A 23,326-nucleotide genomic window follows, 5' to 3' on the forward strand; every position below is an offset into this window, starting at 1 on the left:
CCTGCCTTCTCCCAACAAACTTCGAGTCATCAAGAAGACTACAGGTGTGTGGCACTCCTCCTTGTGGGCCTCTCGCAAGGACTCCGTTGTACTCTGCCGACTACGTATTGGCAACACCTGGCTGACGCACAGTTATTCACTGCGCCGCGAGGACCCATCTCTCTGTCGCTGTGGTTCAGTGTTGACAGTGGTCCACATTTTGTTGGATTGTCCGCTTTTAACTGTGCTCAGGCAGACGTTTGCTCTGCTTGATATGCTCCCTGCACTTTTAATTGATGACGCTGCCATCGCTGGCTTAGTTTTGAGTTTTATTCATGCAGGGGGCGTTTATCACTTGATCTGAGGGTTTGTTTCTTTTTTGTGTTGAGTCTGGCCTTTGGCATACGGTTTTAGATTTTTTTTCCCCACCCCTCATGGTCAGCCAACCACTGTAACACTGTGTGTTTTTAATTCCTCTTTTCTGGCCTTTGTCTGTTTTTCTTGTTCAGTGTTGTCCCTTGTCATCTCCATTGCTTGTTTTTCTTCCTTGTGGGTGTTTCATGGTTGTGGAATAAGGAACCAATGGCCTTTGTAGTCTGGTACCTTCAACCCCTACAAACCAACCAGAAAATACTCTCTCAGAATTTAAACAGTAACTCTTTCTATGATGCACAATGTCTCTCTTGTATTTTCTGCCACTGATGTTCGCTAAGCACCTCAGAAACACTCCCATGCAGGTTAAACAAGCCCATGACAAAACTCTGTTGATTCTCTTGGTGTAGGGTCTTCACTATCTCTTCTATTAATCCAACCTGGTAAGAGTTTTAGGCTGAGTAGTCAGACTCAAGAAGTGGTCATAAAAGTGTTATGTAAGCCACTTCTTCACCTTCATCTAAACATATGTACATACATACTACACAAGTCAGTATACCATGCATGGTGGAGGGTACCGTGTGCCACTACTAGTCATTCCCTTTCCAGTTCCACTCACAAATGGAACCAGGGAAAAATGACTGCCTGTAAGTCTCCTTTGACGCCGAATTATTCTTATCTTGTCTTTGCGGTCCATACATTAAATTTACTTTGATGGCAGTAGAATTGTATTGCAATCTTCTATGAATATCCATTCTATAAATTTTCTCATAGTGTTTCACACAAATATGTAGTCTTTGCTCCTTAGGGATTCCTGTGAGAGTTCATAAAGCATCTCTGTAACACTCACATGTTGATCAAACCTCCCAGTAATAAATGTAGCAGAATACTTCTCAACGATTTCTTCCTTTAATCTGAACTGATGGGGATCCCAAACACATGAGCAGCACTTGAGAATGGGTTGCATTAGTGTTACACAAGTGGTCTCTTTTATGGATGGGATACACGCACCTAAAAATCTCCCAATAAACCTAAGTTGACCATTCGCCTTCCCTACTACTGACCTTAGGTGCTTGTTCAATTTCATATGGTTTTGCATTGTTACACTTAGATATTTTAATGACGTGATTGTGTCAAGCAGCACACCACTAAAAAACAATTGCATTTGAACTTTACAGAACTATTTCTCTACTTGTCTGCATTAACTTACATTTAAGGTTTTTCCAGTGACTCTGAACATGATATCTGCTTTCCCTACAATTTGTTTTGTGTGATCGTACCACTTTAGGGTGCTCTGGATGGCTACTACAGTACTTGGTATTTTATTGTAGTTACTGTTTCCAATACACAATAGCGTAATCATATAATAGTGAATTTCTTTGCCTATTTATATTCAGTGCCTAATTTATTTACATTCAGGGTAAGTTGCCAGACACTCTACCCGATCACCTATCCTCTGCAGGTCTTCCTGTTATTCACTACAGTCTTCTGGCCTTGTTTCCTTCTTGTAGACAATTTTATCATCTGTGGACAGCCTCATAGAGCTTCTGATTTTGTATGTGTTGTAAATGGCAATAGTCCTATTACAGTTCCTCGTGCTATTCCTCAGATTGTAACAGTAAATTTTGTTCTATTAAGAGCAACATGTTGAGTTCAATCTGCAAGGAAGTCTCAAATCCAGGGACAAATCTGATCTGATAATTGGTAATGCCATATTTTGTTCACTAAATGAGTGTGGAACTGTATCAAGTATCTCCCTCAAGTAAAGGAACATGGCATTAAGCTTTACAAAGGGGAAAAAAAAAACTGATTTGGGTTGTACAGAGGAAATATGTAATATCCTTTACTGATGAAATGAAAAAAGTTGGTCTTCACACAGTATACAAGTAATAATCATGGGAGGCTATGTAATAAAGCCAAGTTATTCTAACCATAATTTGGTAAAATGAAACATCCATCTTATCTGTGTAAAAATGCAAAGTCACGTTGTCATCTATATTCCACATTAAATAGTTTGTTTAACTATCTGGACAAAAAAATATTCATTGTTTCAGTCAACTTTGAGGTTGGTAACTGCTGCATCCCACATGATAAGCTCTGTGCCTTTTATACCAATGTTTAGTCTTTCCTCTGTAATTATTTGCTTCCATCACCCCTTCACTTAACAATTGTCAGTGTTAAACTGCTGTTTAATATGTGCACAACCTTCTGTCACTTATTTTCATTATATTCTTCATTAGACATTTTCCTCATTGACTCACTGTGGAGCATCTTCATTCCTTACATGATCAGTCCACTAATCTTCAGCAGTCTCCTGTAACATAGTTCAAAGGTTCTCAGTTGATTCATTCTATCTTCTCCACTATCCAACTTTGTCTGCTCCAAACATAACTTTTCAGGATCTTTTTTTGATCTCACAGTTTATACACTGGTGTCCAAAATTAGAGCAACAAATGGAAATTTTGCAAGGTTGCATTTATTTTGCCACATAACAGTATAAACAGGTGACAGTGGATAGAGACAATGTAAAGAACACAGAACATAAGCAACTACAGCATATAGAACAGTAGATGAAAATGTTCTTTGCTTTTTCCAAGTTAACAGATTTGCCAACACATCCAACAACTGGTTAATGTGCTCACTATGAGGTGTGACCACCTCTGGCAGCAACAGAGGCCTGACAATGATGGAGCATGCTTTGAATAATGTCAGTGTCATGATGAGACAATAACGCCCATTCTTCGTGCGGAGCTGCTCGCTGGTCTTGGAGAGTGGTTGGTGGATGTTGATATGCAACCCGTCTCCCTTGTGCATCCCAGCCACGCTCTATGGGTTTCAGATCAAGAGAACAAACAGCCATGCCATGGGTGCAGTATCTTCTGTTTCCAAGAAAACATCAACCACTCGTGCTCCATGGGGCTGAACATTATTGTTCACGACCTCGCAAAAACTGCACATGAGGTCTCAAGACTTCATCATGGCACATGACAGTAGTTAAACCTTCCAGATTCACCTATCCAATTTCATGAAGAGGTGTTCAAGTGGCCATCATAATCCCTGACCATGCCATTAGCGATCCTCCTTGATAACGCTGTCTTTCGCAGTGTTTGGGTTTCAAGATCATGTTCCACATTCCCTTCAGATAATTTGTCGAGAATCACTCTCCAGATCAGATCAGGATTCATCTATGGAAAGAACATTGGACCACTGTTCAACTGTCCAGGTGGCATGTTGAGGACTTCCCTTCTGTGAAGACGCGTCACACGTGCGCGCGCACACACACACACACACACACACACACACACACACACACACACACACACACACGCGCGCGGCAGGTCTCTGGCAATAATGGCCACTGTGACAAAGCTTCTCTACTCCGCTCTTTCTGATGTCACTGATGGTCAGAGCTACCCTGGTCAAGGGTGCAGTTGTGATCTCTATAAACTGCAGCCACATCCGAGAAACAACAGAACGATTCACGTTAAGCCACCGAACCATATGAGTTTGCAACTGTCCCGCTTCCATTCTTCCTGTGGCCCTCCACCACAGAGAATCTGGTAGACGTCTTTTCTTTGTCATATTGCACCATCTGTGACTGTGTACACAGTAATTGTTAATGTGAAACTATCTGACAAACACTACTCCATTTGGTAGGTGCCCTGACGTCCTCGTTGGCATGGTTTTTCATTGACCAAAGTGCCATCTTCCATGAAGAACACGATGGTACAGACACCTTTTGACAGTTTGTATGATTATATTGTGAATTAGACACAGGACGAGGAAATAGCAGTTTGCTGCTTTAATTTTGGACACTAGTGTATTTTTGTGTCAGCAGCTGTTCCCTTTTTCTAAGAAGACATTTTTTTCTTGTGCAATCCTCCGTACCATGTCTGTTCTTCACCTCCTCTTTTTTATTTATTCTGCTTCATAAATATTTGTTCACTTTGAGTAACTTAATCAATAGAAGGACGCCTATTTCAGTTTCACATTAAATTTTGTCAGCATTTTCACTATGTCTATACTTGAAATGCAGATACTTCTTCTTTCCAAGAATTAATTGTTTGATGGACAAACATTGAAAAATAAAGGATGCCCATGGTTTGAAAGCAAGTCAATTAAGTATAGAACTTGAATGATTGAAAGTACCAATTTAAGTGTTACAGTAGAATATTTGCGAAAACCAGTATCACAAGATTCTTTGGTTGACTTTCAGAACTAGGCAGCTGTGTAGTCATTAAAATGCAGCCTTATTTGCTCTTGGCAAATTGTAATAGTAATAGTTTCAGTTGAGACTGGGGGTATATGGAGGATGCTGAGACCCGTATTACACTGTAAAATGGCTTTTTCAGTGATATCTTATAAAAGTTATACTGTTGTCCTAGCTTCCTGATCCAGAATTCTACTTGGGTACCCAGTGCTTGAAAGTAAAGGACCCAGAGAAGGACAGTGACTCAGTGAATGGTCTTCAGGCCATTGGACAGTTTGATTCAACACCTTGTGATCTCTGCTATTCATGATCTTCTTGCTGAACTTAGTCATACTGCCTGCTCAGTTGTACTTTACTCATTTTTCTTGGGCCTTCTTTTTGATAAAAGGCCAACTTCGCTGCCCATATTTATCAACTAAAGCCTAGTTCAAGCAAAAGCTTAATACTATCTCCTCCTTGCCTGCAACGGTTGCGGTGCATATAGTGCTTTTCTTCTCTGTATTTAGTAGGCCCTGGTCTCCTCCTGACTGGACTACGGGTGCTAAGTTTACAGCTATATGGCACCAACAACTTTGAAATTGTTAGACACAGTTCATCAGCATAGAGTTTGTTTGGCCACTGGTATTTTCCAGTGTAATCCTGTAGACAATCTTCTTTTGAAGCATGGATCTTGCATCTTCCAACGGTACCAACTCTTCGTCTCCTACGCAGTTGCAATTCATCAATTCCCTGATCACCCAACATATCCTATTCTTTTTGCTTTTGAGGGGCATCAGACATTGGGTGGGATTACAAATGGGAATTTGCCTCACAGCCCTCTGCCAGGATCTCCATATCCCCTCCCTGGATTGGCTCTCTCCATATCCCCTCCCTGGATTGTGCTCCTTGTGTCTCCCCCTCTCCCACCCCCACAAACTAGGACTGATCTATTTCAAGGTCCTAAAGTCTGTCACCCCCATGACCTTTTGACGCCTTGTTATGTTTGTTGCTTCAGGAGTTTTAGGGTGCAACCCTCTTTTACACTGACAGCTGTAAAACTGGATAAGAGGGGATTTGCTTTTACATTTGCTCCTGGGTAGGAACTTCATTTGTTGCAAAAAACATGTAGTATTTTTACAGCAGAGCTGGTGGCCCTTAGCAGAGCCCTCCACTGACCACGTTTAATATGTAGTGACTCAGTGAATGGTCTTCAGGCCATTGGACAGTTTTATTCAACACCTTGTGATCTCTGATATTCATGATCATCTTGCTGCACCCCCCCCCCCCCCTCCCCAGGAATTGCGAAAGAATCCACCATCCTATGTCCTCCACATTGGTGAGACCAGGCTGACCCATAGTTTTATAGTACGTAGCGAGCCACCTGCATGTTTTAGCTGTGGAGCATTACGGACAGTAACTCTTATCCTGTTGGAATGACTTCTTTTTTTCCCTCTTCTTCCATGCTAAGAATGGCTTTCCAAATGCCTTGCCTCAATTATTAGCTGATCATTCATGGACAGCTGCACTGGTTTTCCATTTTCTCTGTGAAAGTGGCTTTAATTGCCAGATATATCTTAAGCTAGCCTCGGAGCTGGGGCGGTATGGTTGGGGTTCGGGTATCTCCTGCTGCATGCTGAGTCTGGGGGACACCCGACCTTACCTCCTTCATCAGCTCTTTCATCTCTTCCTTACTCTGTTTTAATTGTTTTTAGATGCATGTTGCCTCTTTCTCAGCCATAAGCTTTTTTTCTATTTTAGAGGTAGCATTCTTTTGATTAGTGGATGCTGTTTAACACCGCAACTACACTGGTGCAGGAATGGGACAGCTGTGGGTGGTGTGACTCATATTGTGCATGGAGCCCTGGGGATTCCTTTGTCCTGTCTTACCTATCTCTCTCTCTTGTTTTTATTATTGATGGTCCAACTGATTTTCAGTACATTTTTAGCAGTCTCACTTTTACTCTTCTGAATCTGCCAACCAGAAGACATTCTTTGCTCTGTAACTGTCTTCACCCTTCATTGGGCTCGCAGGAGTCAGATGTGAGGTGGTGCTTTTGTTGCCTTCGGATGAGCCTCAGGAGACTCCTTGTCTGCTCTGACCTATATGCCAATCTGATCCATACACTTCTCTGTAAATTCTTTCCCAGTTCTGGCATTGGTATGGCCTTCAATGTCTGTCTCACCGCTCTTACATACTTTAATCACCAGAACACTTGCTTTGTGGACGTCACTGATGTTGAATTGAGGGACTGATGAACTTGCCGTTTAGTCCCTTAATCACCAACTAACCAACTAACTAGTTTTTAATTTACATAATGTCTACGCTCTTAAAGTAGATTAGAGGATGAATTGACTGTTCAAATGCCTGAGTCTCATAAAATGATAGATGAAAAAACGTGAAAAATACTGAAGTCTGTGTACCTTTTTTTAATTTTATTTTAATTTTTTACCTACTTATTTATCCATTAAGTTACTCCCTTTTTTTTTCAACAATGATATTCATTGTATATTGTGTATTTCATGTACTTGCAAATGTTCCTCGTAATGTAGCATGTTCTTAAGTTCTTATTAAATGTTAAGAAATTACTAAAATGTATTCAGTATTTGTAGTTTCCTCATGTTGAAATCAATTTACAGGTACCAGTTTTGAGACAACCAGAAAACGTAAGACCTCGGCCATCGTCTAGTTTGCGACCTCCTTCCATTCGACCTCCTAGGATAAACACAATCCCACCACAGGGAAGACCTTCTAGTGGCATTCCTCGACCTCCTTCACGATTGCCTTCAAGGTTGCCTGCTCCTAAAATCAGGTAATGTAGCAGATAATACATGTTTTGGATATGATGTGGTCTCTCTCTGTAAAATATTTTGACAACATAAGCTATCACTGAATGTAAGCAGTTTAATAATTCGAATAATTCTTTTCTTTTAATGTGCTTCTTCTCCCCCGCCCTCCCCTTTATTTTCTTTCTTCTCCCACGTCTATTCTGTGCATCTCCACTGTCTCATTTTCTCTTCTAAGTCACCAGCTGCTGTTTGGTCATTTCTAATTTCTTGCATTTAAAATTATTGCCAGAAGCAAGTGAATCTCATCTTTGATTTGCTTACACTTAAGAAAATCCATTTGCTTACAATCTTCACCTTCTATTTCTTCCTCTCCTCCTCCTCTTGTTTTAATTTGCATTAACAAGATGTTCGTCAGTGATATTCTTCATACGAATTTGCAGAAGGTGTTTAAAAATTTCAGTCAAAAGGCCTGATTAAGAATGTTGGATGTGGGTTTGACAAACCCTTGATTGGTTTCAGATGGTTTGTGGCACTATATGTCTATGCAGAGGTTATGCAATTCCTGTAAATTATGAGCTGGTGATTTGTGGATGTGGAGCAGGTGCCCAATTGTGTCCCAGATGTATTCCATTAGGCCCAGATCAGGGAAATGTAATGGGCACTATCATGTTTCACAAATCACTGTAGCATGATTCTAGACATGTGACATGGACAGTTATCCTACTGGAAAAATCCCTCGTCTGGGAAGACGTCAAGTATGAATGGATGCAGGTAGTACGCAATAATGTTCTTGCAGTTCACAGCCGTTTTGATAACTTCAATTACTACCAAAGGTCCTGAACATGTCCAGAAGAATGTATGCCGCAGCATAATAGTGCACCCACAGGCCTGCACCTATGATACGATGTACGTTTTGAGCAGCTATTTACCTGAATGTTGGTCTATGCAGACACAAATATTGACCTGGCACAAAAAGAAAACTGATTCATTCAAACAAGCAACACATTTCGCTTAATCCACAGTATACCGTATTTACTCGAATCTAAGCCGCACTCGAATCTAAGCCACACCTGAAAAATGAGATTTGAAATAAAGGGGAAAAAAAAAAATTCCCCGACTCTAAGCCGCACCTGAAATTTGAGACTCGAAATTCAAGGGGAGAGAAAAGTTTTAGGCCGCACCTCCAAATCGAAACAAAGTTGGTCCATTGTAATATGAGACGCAATTTACGTCGAATGAATGACGATACAGCTACAGTAGTTTGGTTAGAGTCATAAGCTTAGCAGTTACGCTTTACCAGGTAGCCATTGCTATGTGTCAGGCGCTCCGTCCGTATTTATACGGGTACCCTTCCTTTTTAACGTGCTTCATCTGTTTTGAATCAATTGCTTATTTTGCTTTGATCTGATAAGTGCCGTTTTCTTTGTTATAGGTGTTTACGTCACTCTAAGTTGTACGGTGTCATGCATTGTTTGTCGCATTCTGATAGTGCGTGTTTACGGCCTGTCGCTGCTCGCGACAGGGCTTGCTTTTGTGCGCGCTGCCGCTGCTTGGCAAGAGACTGCTATTTGTTGTTACTTACACTGCTGCTTTCTTTGATAATGATCAACAAGAACCAAATAATAGACTGTGTATGATAGAACATGTTCTGAACAAGAGTTAGGCGAAAAATTTTCTCCATTTGAAGATCTTTGCAGCCGCTTCTTTAGCACATCAAATTCTGTACCGAAATTAGTCATCTTAGATTTAAAAATCTAGTTAGTTGCAGTGCTTCATTTCTGACTGTATCACTATTAGGCATAAAATAATGCGAATATAAACATGACACGATATGTATATTCTTCCGCGTTTGCTGTAGTGCCACTCTAGTTTCACAGTTTATTAGGCAGACAGGATTTAAATGAGATAGCAGCAAACATGAAAGAATACATGGCAAAATGTTTATATTCGTATTATTCTTATGGTGAAGAGAATACTGCATGTGATTCACATTTCATCAGGTACCTGTTAGCAGCAATCTCTTCTCACACGCAGAAAAAATTCAGAACGTAGAGTTGGCCATATTGACAAACATCCCAAACAGTCTTGCCAGTCGGATTTTCGTAGTATATTGAAATTCTGCTACATTCGAAGATGAACAATACGGAACTTGTACAAAGCATTTCTGTGTAGTGCTACACACATTCGATGGCAGAAGTTAGTTGTGGCGGCACCTACCAACATTTTTCAGAACTTCCGTTTGCTTTGCACTCGATTCTAAGCCGCAGGCGGTTTTTTGGATTACAAAAACCGGAAAAAAAGTGCGGCTTAGATTCGAGTAAATACGGTAATATCAATGATCTCGTTACCACTACAGTCATAATCGACGATGTTGGGTCGATATGAGAGTACTGAAGGATCCTCTGCTGCGGTTCCCAGTGTTCAACAGTGATGGTGAACAGTACACGCTGAAACACTTGCCCCTGCATGAGCTTTGTACTATGGTCAGATACACCACAGATTGTCAACCATCCTGCTTTACAGACTGAGCAAGCCTCCTATGTCTACATTCTGTGATGTGGCACAGTTGTCCAACACCTTGTCAGCTAATCACGGTTTCACTGTCATTCAGTCACTTCCCGTAGATGCTCATGATAGTAGTACATGAAAAGCTGATCAGTTTCAGTGTGTCTGAGATGCTAGTCACCACATCCCGCATTATAACAGTTTGCATCTTGTCAAAGTTGCTTATGTCAGTGTGATTTCTTGTTTGCAGCCTGTATCACTAGAAATTCTTCCCATTTCTCTTTGCTCTGCTTATATATTTTCTTACCACATCACATGCCCACACCACTACCAGGTGCCCTCGTGGTGGGCAGCAGTCATAACGTTTTTGCTCATAGGTGTATTTTTCACAAATTCAAAATATTCCTTTCAGTTTTAACCAGTATACCTGTAAACATGTTTCAGTAACACTTGTACACAGACATAACAATGTGGGGACTGCCACTCTGTTATGAACATACTTAATTGGCATACCAGCTCACCGAGTTCTTTTCTAGATATGTTCTATACAGATGTGACATGTTCTAAGCTCTGAGCAGAGGATAAATATATGAAAACGAATTGTGTTTTGTATTCGAAAATATTTTAATGATTATGAAGAGGAACGTAACAGCAAGTGTTACTTGACAGTTATGGCTAGGGACCAGAAAATGTAGCATTTATTTTAGACAGAATTAGCATCATTTTTTGGAGCAATTAGCTTTGTTGTGAACAAAATTTGCAGCAGAATCAGCATATATTTTTATAATTAATTAGAGGTATAAATTAAAAATTTGGGGTGCTACATGTGTGAAGTTGAAATTCATCACAAAAGAAAATTAAAAAACAGTGGTTGTATAAAGACTCCTTTCTTACTAGGCTAATTACTGTTTAGCTCTACAGAGCTTTTATACCGAAATGTTTCCCCACACCACATAGTATTGTCTTTCTATGTGTGTGAGTAACTGTATGTTTACTGTTCTGGGTAAATACATACAGCGCACACAGGGCGGTGTGTGAAACTGATAGCGATTACACGCTTCCGCTGTGTAGAAATCTGCTCCAGATGCTGCAGATACCGTGTTGAGCTGAAAGTGGTAACCAAAGTACGGAGAAATATTCTTCGGGGCTCTGTTGCATAGCAATCAGATTGCTTTCAGTTCCGAGAAATGTCCAGTTACTATTGTGGATTTGAATGATCCATGAAGTGACTTCTTTTCCGAAGAAAACATCGAACTATTTCACTAGAACTGAACGCTCCTGTCGGAACTGTTCTCAAGCTGGTGTTTATTAGTAAATCGCAATAGCAGTATATCGCTGGGTGTATAACAAGACGTACCTTCTTGAAATGAACAATATTTTATTGTTCTATTAACTGATTTCCTTCCATATACACTTATATTTTACAATGTGAATCAAAAACTCGCAATGGCGTCGTTTTTTTACATCACAAGAATGGCTCTCCTCTCCTAAAATTACTCTTAACAAGAACAAAAAACTCTATATCCTAAGAATAATTATGTGAGCACTGACCGCCACAGAGTAATAAACAATATCTCTCTCTCTCTCTCTCTCTCTCTCTCTCTCTCTCTCTCTCTCTCTCTCTCTCTCTCTCTCACAGCAAGTTACGCTGCATGATACATCATATATGCCCCTCTTGTGGACGAACGTTTTTGGGCAAAAACAAACACGAGCGTTCACACAACACTATATTGTTGATTGTTTATGACGCTGTATTAATGTCCACTGTATTTCTTATGATATTTTGGTATTAGTGAATGACTATCTAAATGTAAATTATAGATTTGGGTACATATACTGCTGACAAAGACTGTGCTGAATTTCTGATGCAGCTTATATGCATAGTTTACATGCTTGCTTTTATTCATTTGTCGAGGATGGCATGAGATGTGATCAGAAAGCTTTTTCATCATCACTCAAAGCTTCTGTCACTCGCCTTGGGATGTCTCAAACGGATAATCTAGCCATTCGGCCAAGCCCCACAAAGGAAATCCAAGGAAAACCTCGGGATAGATTTACCATCCTCGTATTTCTCATTTGCAAAGAAAATTAATTGATTTACAATGGAAAATAAAAAAAATATTTACAATATGGATTTTTTTGAATGAATTTAAACGCTGTTCACAAAAGAAACACAACACTGTTAATCTTCTGTGTCTTGAGGTGAACCGTCGACGCGTTGGTTTACTTCCATCTACGATTCCCTTCTATCTGTCATCTCCGGGTAACTGATTGAATTTTATTCCCATTTCACTGTCTCCTCGTGGATATTATGGTTTTCCACATATGGTTAACATGAAAATAAGAGTCAGTGTAAGTTCTGTGGAAAAGGTGTTTGATCTATGCTGAGCTGAAATAGAATCTAATCTAAAGTGCTTTCTAATTCTCTGTCCTGAATTTGAAATATTCGGAAGTCGTAAGGTGTTCTTCATTTCTATCAACAACCCTAGAATGCACTATACACAAATCCAACTGGTGCTGCTGTGTCAACTTACACTCATCATCTTTCAGATGGACTTTAACACTTGTTGATGTGCTTATAACTGAAAGGCATTCGCTCAGTTGGTAACTTCGCGAGCAACAATTGACGTACATAATTTACATACACAGGTATGTACAACTATAAAGACAATGTTCATCACACAAGATTGAAACAAAGTAATAGGCGTCCTTTTAAAACTGAGAACGGGTTATCCCTTCCGAACAGCATGACTTCAGCTCAGCGAGTAAAAAAGCAAATACAAACACACACTGACATTGTTAAATTGACATAAGAAAAAATATCTTGCCATAGACTAGATTCATTTGAGTCACTAACCCATGGTCATTATGCATTGTGAAACCTGATTGAAGTTACTATCAACTAAATAAAAAATTTTTTAAAAGAAATCATTCATACTATAGCTAAATTCTCTGCATACTGAAAAGAAAACTTATCTTTACAGTAGAAAACAAATACATAATGTCTGCATATATCTCATACATTATGCCTGAAAAGAAAAACTAACTACGAAATTGCAAAAAGAAAGAAACTATCCTAAGTATGATTCATAGGTTTAATGAAAATTCTCTAATCAATATTATCTGATAAGAATAGTATTTTCAATCTTCAGAATCTTCAGTCATCATGAAATTGCTGTTACAAGTGATGAGGATACATTCCTTTCACCTTTCCATTCTTCACATCCTTCAAAACATAAGTTCCTGGATGGGGTATTTTGGTAATCACAAATGGTCCTTGATACAATAATTGCCATTTTGTGTTCTTCCTCTGTATAAGTGAAGCCTTAGGATGAGTTTTTACTAAAACTTGGTCTTTCACTTTATATGTTTTTATTTTTCCAAGTCGATTGTCAAAATATATTTTCCTTTTTCTTGCCTTGTCCATTATATTGAGTAAGGATTGTCGTACTTTATTTTGTAGGTCTATATTGTTAATAGCTACTTTAGGAATTGGTCTAATCCAGTCATTCTGTTCCTGTTTTCCAAACATCAGTTCGTATGGGGTGTATTCTGTCGTAGTATGTGGCATATTGTTTACAATTCCTGAAAATCGTGAAGATAATCGATCCATTTGGGTTGCTGGTTGTGGCAATAGGTTCTCATGAACCGGTTTAATTCATGAAAAATTCGTTCCACGGGATTCGCCGAGGGGTGGTACACTGATGTTAGAATTTGTTTTATTTCACAACTGGCTAATGTTTGCCTCCAACGAAATCCAGTGAACATTGACCCATTGTCAGAAAGAATAGCCTCTGGTTTGCCTACCTTGACTATATAATCCTTGACCAGCTTCTTGGCTATGGATGCAGCAGTAGCTGATTTTAATGGATAAAGTTTGACATACTTAGTGAATATATCAAGAAAAGCTACAATATATTTGCATCCTCCCCTTGATGATGGTAGAGGACCACAGACGTCGACCGAAATGATTGACAGCGGTTTAGTGGGTATAATAGGATGTAGGAAATCTTTCACACAAAAATTTCCTGATTTGGCTAGCTGACAAATTTAACGTTTCCTTAACTGTCTGTGCACTTTCCTGCGAATGTTTGGGAAGTAGCAATATGCTTGAATCTTCCGAGCACACTTTAATACTCCAAAATGTCCCCAAGTGATGTGCATGTGCAAAATTAAGTCATTCTCATTCTTCTCGGGAAGACACACCTTCCAATTATCTGAATCAAGATGCCCTTTGAAAAATAAGACGTCGTCCTCAACTTTGTACAGTCTCTTCAGATCATCGTTTCCAGGCTTTGCTAAAGTTTCCTTTATTGAATGCCAACGAGGATCTTCATTCTGTAATTTTTCCATGTTCTTACACATGTCAAGAAAATGTTTCCTATGTATTCTATTAGTCATTATAAGAACATTAAATTCGGACGGATTGTCCGTGATGTTGATAGTTGACAAATCTCCATCTGGCATTTTAGACAATGCATCAGCGATGAAATTATCCTGTCCGCTTAGGTATTTAATTTCAAATTGAAACTCTTGGAGTGAGAGCGTCCATCTTGCTAATCTTGGATGTAATAATTTACATGTTTGCAAAGAACTTAAAGCTTTGTGGTCACAGTATACTGTTGTCTTCGCTCCATATAACTAATAGTAAAATTTCTTAAATGACCAGACTACGGCCAATGCTTCCCTTTCGGTAGTCGTATATGTTCTTTCACAAGCAGTTCAGAGTCGGCTAGCAAAAGCTATTGCACAGAAAGTTGATTTTCTATCTATCATCTTTACTTGGAAGAGGCATGAACCTATTCCAATTTCTGAAGCATCTGCCATTAAACCGAATTCTTGGCTCATATCTGGATGATATAATATTTGCAAATTGACTAAGGCATGTTTTATTGCTTTAAATGCATTCTGACATTGTTGCGTCCTCACCCACGGAGTATTTTTGCGCAACAAGCTGTACAACAGTTCTGCATTAATAGAGTGGTCGTGAATGAAACGCCTGAAAAAAGAGACAACTCTGAGGAAGCCCTTTAACTGCCTTTTTGTTGTTGGAACTGCAAAGTTTTTGATTGCCTTTAGTTTCTCGGAGTCCGGTAAGATGCCTTTTCCATTTATAAGATGACCCAAAAATTTGATTTTATCTCGAGCAAAATGAGACTTTTGCAGATTTGCGGTTATGCCTGCTTCCTTGAAACGTTCTAACACTCTTCTCAATAAATCAACGTGCTCCTTCCATGTGGTCGTAGCTATGAGCATGTCGTCCACAAACAAAGTTAAATTGCTTCGAAGTGCAGGTCCCAATGCATAATCTAGAGCATTTATAAAAACTCCTGAGCTCACGTTTAGCCCAAAAGGTAAAACCTTAAATTGATAGCTTCTACCTGCATGTACAAATGCGGTGTACTTTTTTGATGGTTCATCTAGAGCTACCTACCAAAATGAACTTCTCAGATCAATATTTGTTAAATATTTCATCCCCTCGAACTTTTAAATTAGTTCATCGATATTTTCAGGATGAGTTCGCACGGGCACGATAATCTTATTTATCTGCCGAGCGTATAGCACGAGACGAACTTTTCCTCCCTTTTTCGAGACAACATGAAGCGGACTACGGTATGGACTCGTCGAAGGTTCGATCAGATCCCATTCAAGCATCTGGTGGATTTCCGCATCAACTGCCTTTCGTTGGTGCCACGGTACTGGATAAAAAATACGGCAGAAAACTTGGTGTGGTATCACATCTAAATGGCATGTGTATCCCTTGATTACACCAGGTCTTTCTCGAAAGACTTCATGATATTCCTGTAGAAGATCATATAATTGCTTTCTTTGATGTTGTTGCAAATATTCAGGTTCTTGCACCTTTTCATATACCATATCTTCAGGGTTTAAAACTGGTTGCAAGTAATTAATTTGGTAATACCGTATAGGTTTGCTATGTATCCACTTTATTTGCAGCTTTCGTCCCTGACAATACTTTCCATGGGTACTATATTCCCTGAGAAGATTCAGTTGATGTTTCTGATTCATTATTGTAAAACTGGCACGGCCTAGAGAAAAATCGATATGCCAATTTCTCTCTCTAAATTCATCTATACCCAGGATACAGTCCTCAATCAATTTTTCTATTACAAGGAACGTGCAATTTATAGCTACATTTCCTATATCTAACTGGAGTTGAGTCTGCACATTAACCTGAGAAGACTTATGACCAGTAGGACCTACAATTCTACAACATTGAACAGGAAAAATCGGTGGATTTGCTTTCTGAAGTATTCTTTGAAATAACTTCTCAGAAACGACATTTACTGCTGCTCCTGTATCTAAAGTAACTTGCACAGTAATGCCTTCAATTGCCGCCTGAATTTTCGCAACAGGTTCAGTGATATGTTCCTCTTGACAAGGCATCATATCCTGCTGAAGTTCTTCTATTAATAATCTGCCGTCATTGTACCAAAAAAAATTGACGCTTGAATTTTCGCCCCTGAAAACTTCCTCGACTGCTCCGTCGGAGCTTCTGACAGTCGAGTTTAGTTTGACGATTGTCCATTATTAGCAGATGTCTGCTCCGTTACGTCGGTTATTATTGGTGGTTGATTTCTCCATTCATTTGCATTGTCATTTGGTACCCAACCTGAAGTTTGTGGTTGGTTGTGATATTCTTGGGTTGGTTGCTGATATCGGCATTTTTGCTGATAATTCCCTTCTTGATAGTATCCTTTCCTCTTCTTATTATTCTTCCTCCATTTCTGTTTATATGTTTGTTCACATTGTTGGTCATGATTACACTGGTCGGGATTTTCGTTACCAAATTTCACGTTTTTCTGGAAATAATTCACCTGTGGGTTTGCTGAATTGTGTGCAAAAGGTTTGTTTCCATACTGTTTGTTGTTGTTATTGTATTTGTTAGGTTGGTAACTTGGTTGGTTATAGCGCACACGTGATTCTTCGAATAGAATGTCTGTTGAATCCAATGTGGCTAGAAAATCTTCCACATGTTGTTCAGGCACATGTAGAAGTTTTTCCTTAACTTCAAGTGGAAGTTTGCCCTTTAATATTCGAATGATATCCTGCGTTGGGATTGGTTCATTCCAGTATTTGCTTTTATTTATATACTTCTCGAAATACTTTCTTAAAGATCCATTTTTGAAAGAAAAAGGTTGTGGGTCAAAAACTTCCTTACGTAGTCTTTCTTGTACTCCCTTATTCCAGTATTTGTGCAAGAAAGCACGTTCAAATTGGTCATAATCTTGACACCAGTCAGATGCTTCTGACGCCCACATCGATCCATCTCCATGTATGAATCCTGCAACGTACATAATTTTTTGTTGCTCAGTACACATTCGCGGCAATATCCCTTTAAATTGCTTGATAAATACCACGGGATTGATAGACTTCCTTTCGGGAATAAATATCTGGAATTGACGATATTTAAGCATTTTTCCTTCATTCATAGTCACAGGTGTATTCTGGTGGCTACTTAGCAGTGAATTATAATCTCGATAATTTGTTTCTGATTGATTACATAAATATGCGCCAATACATGGATATTGCTGCATGGATTCGGTTTCACTGGTTTCATCAGGAATAATGTCTGCTTTTGATAAACTGCAAGTAGTATGTGCCCCTCTAGTATTAATTAGACCCTGCTGGCATGCTTTTAATGTATTTTCTATCTTTGCTTTCCAAGCAGGAAATTCATCTCCTATATTCTCCTTAATCTCTTTAACTTCTGCTTTAAGTTGTTCTTGTGCAGCTTCGTTGTTAACTTGCACGTTAGAAACCATTTCTTTCAAGGTTTTGTCAACATAATTTCGCACTGTCTCGGTTTGCTCTTTCGCCCTATCTTCAATGTCCTTAGAGAATGCGATCTTATGTTCATTGAAAAGTTTCTCTGTGTGTTTCTCGCCTTCGAGACTGAGAGTGTCTATCCTCCGAGTAAGCTCAATGACAGCTTGCTCATTATCATGCTTAATTGTATTCACGTCTTGCGCAATAGTGTTCTGTACATGAATAACTTCTTGCACTTGATGATTTAGTGTGTCTTGACGACATAAGATGTCTTTGTATTTGTTTGTTAATTCCTGATACTGTTGTTCTTGTGTAACTATGAGTTGTGCTTGACTGGCAATCAAGTGACTCTGCTTTGTTTCCAAACTCTGGAATTTTTCAGTAATCTTATCATTTATTTCTTTTAGTTTATTAGATTGCTCCTGAGCCAAATTAAATTGTGCACTCTCCAATACTTGGAATCTACGATTCATGTCATTTGCAAAAGTGGATTGCATAGTTTCCAATGCCTGGAATCTACAATTCATGTCGTTTGCAAACGTGGATTGTGCCATTGCAAGATTAGATTGCGTGGTTTCCAATGCCTGGAATCTACGATTCATGTCATTTGCAAACGTGGATTGCGTGGTTTCCAATGCTTTAATCCCTTGTGTTATGACAGTCAAACTTGACATCAGCTGGGATAACAAATCGGTATTCTCAGCAATTGGCGATTGCACTGGGGTTAATGAGGATTGTACCGACACAATTTTCAGTACAGTCATTTTGTTTTCGCACGCGTCTGTGTCAGAGATGAAATTCATGTTGTTTGTTGGTTGCTGCATATTTCTCTGGACTTCTTTCGACATATGAATGTCGGAACTAGCAACCGTTTGTGTCGACGGCGTGAGCGCATTAATTATTGCTGGTTGCTCAGCCGTAATCGACATATCGCTAACTACGGCGGTATTAAATTCTGTGGCACTAGTTGACGATGCATTCACAGTATTTAATTAATTTTGTGGCATTGTGATGTGTGCTTGCTTATTGGCTTTGAACATAGATCTAGTTATCACCATGTAAATGAGCAATTGACAGTTTCTCCTCTAAATAAGTCCTACAAAAGTGACTATTAAATTTTACACACGCAAAAAGTGTTAATATCCTAATGCTGTTAATGTACACTTTACAGTGTGACACAAACACAGTACATAGATAACACATAAAATATTGTCTTACTATATCTACTGAAATACTGGAATTCTAATAAAAGTAATGTAGCAACACTATTTATACTTAGAAAATTAATACATGAAAGGTCACTACAATGCATAAATGCTCAAGAAAGCTAGTAATTCAAATGTTCTGGCCTTTTTGAAGTTTCTGCTCAGCTGCTGGGACGGCGCACTCGTTCTCTTCACAAGATACTCCCGCACGTTCAGTTAGCGTGAAACATACAAAGGACCATAATGTAGTTACTCTATAAAACTAGACATATAGACACACAATGAAACATTAATTACTAAATTACTAACATAGTTATATTGCAGGTTCACTGTGAGTGTTATATCAGGATCGTGTCCTGTCTAACGGTAGACATCTATAGAGACTCCCCTTCTTACTAGGCTAATTACTGTTTAGCTCTACACGGCCTTTATACTGAAATGTTTCCCCACACCACCTAGTATTGTCTTTCTGTGTGTGTGAGTAACTGTATGTTTACTGTTCTGGGTAAATACATACAGCGTACACAGGGCGGTGTGTGAAACTGATAGCGATTACACGCTTCCGCTGTGTAGAAATCTGCTCCAGATGCTGCAGATACCGTGTTGAGCTGAAAGTGGTAACCAAAGTACGGAGAAATATTCTTCGGGGCTCTGTTGCATAGCAATCAGATTGCTTTCAGTTCTGAGAAATGTCCAGTTACTATTGTGGATTTGAATGATCCATGAAGTGACTTCTTTTCCGAAGAAAACATCGAACTATTTCACTAGAACTGAACGCTCCCGTCGGAACTGTTCTCAAGCTGGTGTTCTATTAACTGATTTCCTTCCATATACACTTATATTTTACAATGTGAATCAAAAACTCGCAATGGCGTCGATTTTTTATATCACAGGAATGGCTCTCCTCTCCTAAAATTACTCTAAACAAGAACAAAAAACTCTATATCCTAAGAATAATTATGTGAGCGCTGACCGCCACAGAGTAATAAACAATATCTTTGTCTCTCTCTCGCACTGTCACAGCAAGTTACGCTGCATGATACATCATAGTTGGTGATAAAATAATGAGAGATTAATTAGTTTTTCCTTTATAATTATAGCTTTTTGAGTGGAATATTTGCTTTTATAAAACTTAAACCTCCAACCCTGAAATAGTCTTCACTTGTTTTCTTATTTTTGCTCTATTTAAGTTTTCAGCAAATGATTGTTTGTGTTGAGAAGTAGCAGCATTTTCTCACCATTGAGCACTTCTCTGATTTAAGGTATTTCTTGAAATTATCTCTCTTTTCCTATCCTGTTCAATAATTTCAAGATCTGCAGAACATCGATTTCAAATCTGTAGTATGTAAGATTGGATTAGCGTATTGCAGAGTCCTTTCATGTAATTCGCAACCTGTACTTAACAATGCTACAGACAGAACAAATGAAGTACTTTAGCATTGGGATATAAGTAGAACTTAAAAATAATTACGTGCACTTTACAGGAAGGCCTTCAGCGTGGTTGCTGTAGTGTAGAGTCTACAATATAACTGCCAGTTGTGAGTAAATAAGAACTCTGGCTGCTCGAAGGGTGAGGAGTAGTGTGAGGAACAAGTACCACCACCCCTTCTCAGCGAAGCTAGCTTTATACCATTTTCTGTGTTTCTGCAAAAGCGGAACTGACACATGGTCATGGGGATTGTCGACACCTTTGCAGTTGTGAGGCTTCGCATGAAACCCATGATGGGGCAGGATTACTTTCCTCATTCTTTTGAAAATAGGAAAATAAAATAACATGCTACATACAACACAAAATTCTGATAACTGAAAGAAAGAAAATGTGTCATCCAGACTTCGAAAAATATCTACATTTATCTGCTTGAGAAAATATATACTTAGGAACATATCAAACAACATTTATAAGGCAGCAGACAGCACCTTTTTATATTGTCCTCTGTATCTTGATTTCTTTCAAAGTACTTTTCTCGGTAAAAAGGTTTATCTATTTACATTCTTGTTTATCCATAATGTAGGCTTCTCTTTTGTCGTGGAACCAATATTGTAAATAGCGGTACCGTTTCGCTTTGATATTTAGTCTTTCTTGTGTGAGAACACTAGTAGGAAAAATACCAGGCTTTGGCACAACATTTGCATTGTCATGAAAACTAAGCAAACAACAAAATAAAGATGAAGAAGATACAAAAGCACAAAACCCGGTACTATAATGAGTGAGCTCAGTGAGAATAGGTTAACTGCAGGAGCATCCATGCTGAGGTGCCAAAATGAGTATTGTGTATTGAAGGCTGTGATGCCCAGATAGTATTACCAACAGAAAATTGTTTAAAGAAGTAGTGAATAGCAGCAAAATCCTAAAATCAGATTGGAATAGTTATTGTAAGGATAGGTTAGTCACCACTGGTGGCTGCGAATTTATTAAAGTAAAGAATTTGTTAATATCTAGGGAGGTTATTACAGAGTCTGAATGTGAATTAATCTGGGTGAAGTTAAGCATCAAAAGTGGGTCAAAAATGGTAATCAGATGCTTTCATAGACCACCTACATCAGAAGTTGTAATGATAGAGTGCTTCAGAGAGAACTTGCAGCATTTAGTAAATAAGCAGATCATGAAGTAGCGGGCAGTCACTTCAACTTGCCAGGTGCAGAGTGGGAGAGTCTTGCTATCAAAACTTTTCCCAGGCACAGGAATTCATGTGACATTATTATGGATGTCATTACTGAATATTACTTCGAGCAGATAGTTAACAGTTCACACATGAAATATCTTAGACCACCTGAAATTGGAGTCATGAACAATGGCAGTTGAGTTTAGGATTGTTCTGCACATCTATGTCACACATTCTCCGACATCCAATGAGCATTCAGTAGTGTTCTGCTGTGAATGTTGCAGCTAATGTGAGCGTTAAATGTGATCGTAGCTTATTACGTAGCAAATTTTTATTGCATTTGTTGTGAGTTGTCGCATCTTGACAGTGGTGGTAAGCAACAAATTCTGCTCAACCATGCGAGAGATGCAACTTCCTGTGTACACATTTTCTTCAGGTGCAAGCACATTTATCCGCTTAGTGCCGCTTGGAACAGCAACAGTGAAATCACGCGAAGTGCCATCGTTCATGGATCGGACTATAGCAACAGATACACCTGCACTTCTGGAGTAGAGAAGGGTATCAGGGAACATAAGGCTGTGGTAGCAATTATGACTATGGGTATTACAAGGAGTGTTAAGAAAGTTAGGAAAATATTTTTGCTTAGCTAGAGTAGTCAGCATCAAATATTCAGTCATGAGGACATAGAAGTGGCGCACAAATAGAACAAAATTCAAAAGCATTGTTGAATATGCCTTAGACAAGTATGTTTCAAGCATGGTGATAGTGGATGGGAAAAACCCACCGTGGTTTAACAGCAGTATTAGAAAACTTCTACATAAACAGAGAGACCTTCATCACAGATTCAAGAAAATTCGAAACCTGGCTGACAAATGGTGAACAAAGTGAAAGTGAACAAAGGAAAGCAATGAGATAAGTGTTAAATGACTTTGAAAGTAATATTTTGTCAACTGGTCTGAGTAAAAACCCTAAGAGGTTTGATCTTACATAAAATCAGTAAGTATCTCAAAATAATATACTCATTTACTCAGAGACATTACTGGCACTGGAATGGAATATAAGAGAGAAGGCCAGAATACTGGATTTGGTCTTCCTGAATTTGATCTTCCAAAATTGTTTCACTGCGGAACACAGTAACATGGTCCCTTCTTTCAATAATTGTACGAACATCGAAACGGCAGATATTGAGATAATGGATTGAACAGTAGAAAAGCAACTAAAATCATTTAGTAATAGAAAGGCATCAGGATCAGATGAGGCACCAGTAATATTGTACAAAGATTACGCTAAAGAACTTGCTCCCCTACTAGAGCAGTTTAACGTAATCTCTGGAACAATGAAGGGTACCTAGTGACCGGAAAAAAGTGCTGGTCGCTCCAGTTTTCAAGAAGGGCTCTAGGACAGATGCACGTATATTGTTGATGTCTATCTTTTGTGAAATTAAGGAAAATGTTGTAGGCTCAAGAATTGTGATGTTCTTTGGAGAACAAAAACCATCTCTATAAAATTCATAATGTATTCCACAGACAGATCTAGTGAAACTCGCCTTGCTCTGTTCTTCCAGAAGATAGTGCAGTAGGTAACAGCATTCAAGGTGATCTGTGTTCCTTGACTTCAGGAAAGCATTTGACAGGGTCCTGTACTGCCATTTAGTGAAAAAGTATGAACTTACAAACCATCTTACCAGACTTGTGAATTGATTCAAGACTTTCTTGCAGAGAGAACTCACACTTCACTCTCAATGAAACAAAATCGGCAGAAATTAAAGATTTCAGGAGTACCCCAAGGAAGTGTGATAGGACCGATACTATTTACAATGTATATAAATGATGGAGCAGGTTGCTTCAGGAGCTCTTTAAGGCTGTTCGCAGATTATGGCGTTGTCTATAAGAAGA

General features: G+C 38.9%; 1 protein-coding gene across 2 annotated transcripts in view; it reads left to right on the forward strand.

Annotated features, from left to right (window-relative positions):
- Positions 1–23,326, forward strand: part of LOC124621968 — a 168,504-nt gene that overhangs the window by 139,992 nt on the left and 5,186 nt on the right. For both annotated transcript variants that reach the window (XM_047147501.1, XM_047147502.1), the window contains exon 9: positions 7,178–7,350. In XM_047147501.1, coding sequence (XP_047003457.1) covers positions 7,178–7,350 — 173 coding nt within the window. The remainder of the gene's footprint in view (positions 1–7,177; positions 7,351–23,326) is intronic.

This window comes from Schistocerca americana, chromosome 7 (genome assembly GCF_021461395.2).
Source record: "Schistocerca americana isolate TAMUIC-IGC-003095 chromosome 7, iqSchAmer2.1, whole genome shotgun sequence".
NCBI classification, from domain to species: Eukaryota; Metazoa; Arthropoda; class Insecta; order Orthoptera; family Acrididae; genus Schistocerca; species Schistocerca americana.